Source organism: Nannospalax galili, unplaced genomic scaffold (genome assembly GCF_000622305.1).
Source record: "Nannospalax galili isolate Female #2095 unplaced genomic scaffold, S.galili_v1.0 scaffold598, whole genome shotgun sequence".
In the NCBI taxonomy this organism is placed as follows: domain Eukaryota; kingdom Metazoa; phylum Chordata; class Mammalia; order Rodentia; family Spalacidae; genus Nannospalax; species Nannospalax galili.
In genome coordinates, this window is record NW_008342423.1 from 257,958 (window position 1) to 263,541 (window position 5,584).

Genomic DNA, 5,584 nt, shown 5'->3' on the forward strand with positions numbered 1-5,584 from the left:
TACACACACACATACACACATACACACACACATACACACACACATACACACACACACACACACACCTACATGTAGATAAAAATAAAACCAATTGTGAAAAAAGCAATGTGAACTTTATGGAAAGTTTCCGATAGTATGGAAAAATACAGAAATATGCAAAAAGAAAGTGGAATGCAAAATTAACCATGTTCAAAATGGTTGGAAAAAAGAAACAGAAAATATTAGAAATTTTAAAAGGCCTTAGTGGAAACAGACCCAAATATTAACAACTGGCACGGGGGCAAAGCTTGGGAAGTTTGTTCATAGCTACGGTTCTAATAGATTCTGTCAGAAGTATTTGTACCATGCCCCATGTCCCCTACCCTATGTCCCCTGTCCCCTACCCCCTGCCCTATACCCCATGCCCCCTGCCCTCTGCCCCCTGTCCACTTTAGTACATTTATCTCTCTCATCTTAAGCATCTCTCATTTCCTTTCTCAACATTAGTAAGTAGCTCTGCTTATGTGTTTTATATTATCGTAAGCTACCTCAAATCTGCCTTCTTGACAGAAATTGGTATGAGGTCAAAAGCTTAAGTAAACCAGTAGTACGTACTGCCATAGAGCTCCCATCATGAGTGCTAGGTTCCCATCCCTGTGACACCTAGGCTCCTCTCCTGGTCCCCATTGCCCTTCCCACCCTCTATGAAGACTAAAGCTGACTCTCCAGCCCCCACTTTCCAGGGAAAACCCTGCCCTCCTGGGGCCAGACACTACTGTCACAGGACTTCCAGCTTCTGTGCCGGGATGGCAGCCGGGCAGAAGTCACAGAGTGGAGGCGATGCCACCTGGCCCGGGTTCCTGCACACGCTGTGGTGGTCCGGGCTGACATGGATGGGGGCCTCATCTTCCGACTGCTCAATGAGGGCCAGGTGAGGTGGGGTACTATTCCCCAAAGGCTCCCAGACAACACTGGGGCCTTGCATTACTCACGGGGTGGGAACTCAGGTATAAGACTGAGAGAGACAGGATTAGACTCCACCCTGGGACAGACCCACATGGGCCCATCAGCCAGTTCAGTGTGAATGGAAGACCAGTGTTCAGGCTGGCAAGGAGGGGGAATGGCCAGAGCAGGGGCACCACTGAGAGCCTTGGCACTTCTCCCAGGAAGCTCCTCCTTCTTGTGCCTCCGAAGACCAAAACCAGAACCTATGAGCAAATACAATGACAGCTGTGCCATTAACTATGGCAATGTCTGGCTGAGACCCTGCTTACAACAGCCACTGCCCAGTCAGTGCTTATACTCAGAAATATCTGAACCTGGCACAAGTCCTGTGTCAAATGCCAAGTGTGATGAGGCAGGGGAACCGGAGGAGCCTGGGGAAGGCACTGTGGAGGACAGGCTGGAGTAGGCCTGAGGTCACAGGAAAGAGGTGCAAGTAACTGAACTGGGGAAGAAGGGATGTAACCCGCAGCACCCTCACCACCCTGCACCCACCCTTGAAACGCAGCTTCTGTTCAGCCATGAGGGTAGCAGTTTCCAGATGTTCAGCTCTGAGGCCTACGGGCAAAAAAACCTGCTGTTCAAGGATTCTACCTTGGAGCTCGTGCCCATCGCCACACAGAACTACGAGGCTTGGCTGGGCCAGGAGTACCTGCATGCCATGAAGGGTCTGCTCTGTGACCCCAACTGTGAGTTCTCCTGTCCCCGACCCCACCATCTCCACCTCGGCCTGTGCACAGCATGGCAGAACTCACTGTGGAGGTAGCCAGGGGAGAACACTCACCCAGGAGCTCTGGCAGTGCCTTGTGGCCTCTATGGAAACCTGTCACTTCCACTTCTCTGCTACTTATGGGTTTGGGGAGGGAGCAGTCCTGTGGTTGTGTGACCTAGAAAACCCACCTGCTCTGGGGACTATGATTCAGGCCAGCAGAGCCTGTCTTGGGACCACTGAGTCCTATCCGTTCTTGTTCCATGACCTCTGTTTACCCTGTGGCACAGCCTTGGCTCATGTATTGTCTTTCTAGCCCCCATCCATGTAGATCTCCTACTTATGGCTAGGGAAGTAGCATGCCAGACTGAGTTAGATCCACAGCAGCCGCAGTCTCTCAAGCGTCTCACTGCTTTCCATATGAGAAAGTGGGATCAGATGGTTGACATATCCTTGGCTAACATGGCTAATAAGAGAGAGCCCCAGAATTTCCCTGAGGTCTGACTTGAAGGGTTTCCTGATGAAATACCAGCCCCCATGTGCACCCCACACAGGGCTGCCCCACTACCTGCGCTGGTGTGTGCTGTCCACACCAGAGATCCAGAAGTGTGGAGACATGGCTGTGGCCTTCAGCCGGCAGAGACTGAAGCCAGAGATCCAGTGCGTGTCAGCTGAGTCCCCCAAGCACTGCATGGAGCAGATCCAGGTGGGTCAGGAAGGAGGCGGTTGCAGGGCCTTGGTGGTCTTTATCACCCGTGCATGGGAGGAGGAGGACGTACCCTGTGACAAGTCCACAGAGGAATCGGGGAGGAAAGAGCATGGTGGGCTGGGAACAGACCTGTGGCCCAAACAAGTCCTGAGCTTGTTTCCCCTGTGCAGGGTGGGACTGGGCCATCACTGTTTGCTAGATGTTTCTGACAGCAACCCACACTCAGAAGTAGATTTTACTGTGCTTTGTGATCTAGTACCCCAAAATTGCTTTCCAACAGAAATATGTAAAAACTATGTCTCCTATATATAGAAGGATAAAATCAGCAATATTTGATATTTTATACTCTATTTGATTTTAGTCTTTTCCTTAAATGTTTTGATCCATTCAGCTATCTTGGTACCCGCAAATCACTCACAATCCACAACTAAAACCACAGCCCTTGCTCAGGCCCCATGAAATTCTGTATTCCTGGCTTCCCTGTCTAGACGCTGAGGCTGGGGTGTGGAGCACTCCAAATGCCTGCAGGAAGGGGGTCCTGCTGTCCTTGCCCCTGTGGCCATTGTGTGGATTACCTCATTCATCCTCATGACCTCCCTGTGGGGTGGGAATGTGAGCACTAGCCCAATATGTGGATCTGGAGACAGGCTGAGAGAAATTAAGGAGGCAACTTGCCAAGGTCACCAGCTCAGGTGGGAGGAGCCACATGGCCTGCGGGCTGACAGAAATTTGTCTCACAGAACTGAGCTCAGCTGTGTGTGAGCTGATGGAAGGGGCACAACATGAGTTGGACATGAGGAAAGAGTGTGTCTATTTCTTGATGCCTAGCAGGCTGGTCTGTGGTGGGGTAGTTCAAAATGCCATATGTAGAAAGGGGTGAGAGGGGCTGGGGCAGCTACCCCTCACCTGGAGCCTCCTTCCACTCAGCCTGCAGAGGACTGTGGTGGGAAGAGGGTACCAGGCCTATGAGGAGGGGAGCAGAGTCTCCTCCAGGTCTCCTCAAAAGTCAAGCAAGAGGCCCAAAGAGCCTCTGTTCCATCTTCCCAAGCTCTGGGGATGGTGTCCAGTGTGGCTCTAACTTGTGTTTCTTGGATTCCATAGTGAGTGAGCCTTGGGCTGTGGGTCCAGGCTCTGTGTTCTCCCTGGCATCAAGGTAGGTATGAGGTCGAGTGGAGGGAGTAAAGAGCCCTAGAGATGCCACCTCCAGGCCGAATTATCAGTGTCACAGCCTCTGCTCACTGTTAACACTTCATGCCTTTGGCCAGAATGGTGTGGGGCACACAGTGCATCCCTCTCTCCCTAGCCTTGGCCCTTTCCTTGGGGTTGCCATATTCCTGTGACTTTATTACCACTTAACCCCTTTGCAGGGGGGCCTGAGCCACTTATCAAAAGGCTTCAGAATGGACAGTCTTCAGTAGACCTGGAAGACTTGCCTGGGCCAGTCTGCTGTCTCCTCAGACAGGGCCTGTCCCTAATCCTGGCGCATCATCCTGTGGCCTAAGATTGTCATCTTTTCAGTTTTGGGCCACTTGTCCGCACAGTGTGCCTCCTTTCACAGAGTGCTGAGAGAACTCAGGCCTTGGGCAGCAGGGGCGATGGCGGTCTGTGGGGACCCCACACTAAGCAGTAGGGAAAGGGTAGTGCTATGCAGAGCAGGGCTGCAGGAGAACTGTAGTAGCCATGCTCTGAAAGAGTGAAGCAGATGCCAGGGGTTGGAGTGTCCAACTCTCCAGGCCTGACCTCTTCACAAACACAGGAAGAGACAGGTGGGCAGGATGGGGTCCTCCCAACCAGGGTATCCCAAAGGGAAGGGAGGCGAAAGTCACAACTTCTCCCCGCCCAGGGGCAGGCCCTGCCATTCCCAGGGATTCCTGACACCCAGAAGCATGCTAGGGCTTTCTCTGTTCCCTGCAGGCTGGACACATCGATGCTGTGACCCTCAGAGGCGAGGACATTTACACAGCAGGGAAGATGTATGGTCTGGTTCCGGCAGCTGGGGAACTCTATGCTGGTACGTGTTCGGCCACTTGCCCCTGCCTGGTGATAGTTAATACTTTTGCGAATGTGAAACTTTTCTCCCTCAGCCACTGCCAGAAGCTCCAATTTCCCCTCAGGGCCTCATCCGTGGGTCTTTTGTCACCAAGCCAGGCCTTCCTGCCCCAGGCCTCAGTTATATCATCTATGCACTGAATACCTCTATGGGGTCAGCAGACTTTCTGGATGGGGTCAGAGAGTTAATACTCTGGGCTGTGCAGAGCCAAGACAGTCTCTATTGCATATTCTTATAATTTTTAAATGCCCCATTCATAAATATAAAAGCCCTTCTTAGGTGATAAACCAGGCCATACCTACAAACAACCACATAGTTTGCATGGGTGTCCTAGGCTTCTCCTTGCCTTGACCATGGGGGCACTCTGCTTTCAACTCATTCACACCTTCTCAGTGGCCTGCATTTGACTTTGTCGGTCTTCACCTTAAACACTGACCTTGGGGCATTTGGTCCCTTCAACTCAGCCGTGAGAAATAGCTGGGCTTAGGGAAAATGTTTCTACAGGCCTCAGCTGTGCCTCTTGCTTTTCTCCCAGGCAGTGAGGAAAATACCACCTGGGTGTGAGGCATGACAGAAGTCCCATGGGTGAGGGCTGCTGGGTGCTGCAGCCTGCTGGAGAACAGAGCCACCAGACTGCTGGACATGTTCCTTAACTGCCTGGAACCCCAGCCTGGCCATCCCAAGCCTGTGCAGCCCCAGAATGGGGCACACTATAACTCTCTAACAGAGATAGAAGGGGACAGTGGAGGCAAGGATTCAGCTCTGATAAGGGACCCCTTTTTAAAAAATATTTTATTTATTACTTTTATTTTAAGTGTATGAGTGTATTGCCCGCATGTAAGTAAGTGCACCCGTGTTGTGCAATGCCTCGGAGGTCAGAAGAGGGTTTCGGATCCCCTGGAACTGGAGTTAAGGACAGTTCATAGCTGCCATGTGGGTGCTGGGAATTGAACCCAGGTCCTCTGCAAGAGCAGTCAGTGCTCTTAACTTCTGAGCCATCTCTCCAGCCCCAAGGGACCCCCTTTTGTTTTTTTTTTAATTAAAGATTTAGCTGGACATGGTGGCACACACCTTTAATCCCACCACTCTGTGAGTTCAAGGCCAGCCTGGTCTACATAGCGAGTTCCAGGACAGC

At 51.7% G+C, this 5,584-nt stretch overlaps 1 protein-coding gene across 2 annotated transcripts in view; it reads left to right on the forward strand.

Moving 5' to 3' along the window:
* Meltf (melanotransferrin) overlaps nt 1-5,584 on the forward strand; it is a 28,371-nt gene that overhangs the window by 13,117 nt on the left and 9,670 nt on the right. For both annotated transcript variants that reach the window (XM_017799482.2, XM_029566177.1), the window contains 4 exons: nt 723-910; nt 1,490-1,670; nt 2,245-2,396; nt 4,314-4,410. In XM_017799482.2, the coding sequence (XP_017654971.1) occupies nt 723-910; nt 1,490-1,670; nt 2,245-2,396; nt 4,314-4,410 (618 nt within the window). The remainder of the gene's footprint in view (nt 1-722; nt 911-1,489; nt 1,671-2,244; nt 2,397-4,313; nt 4,411-5,584) is intronic.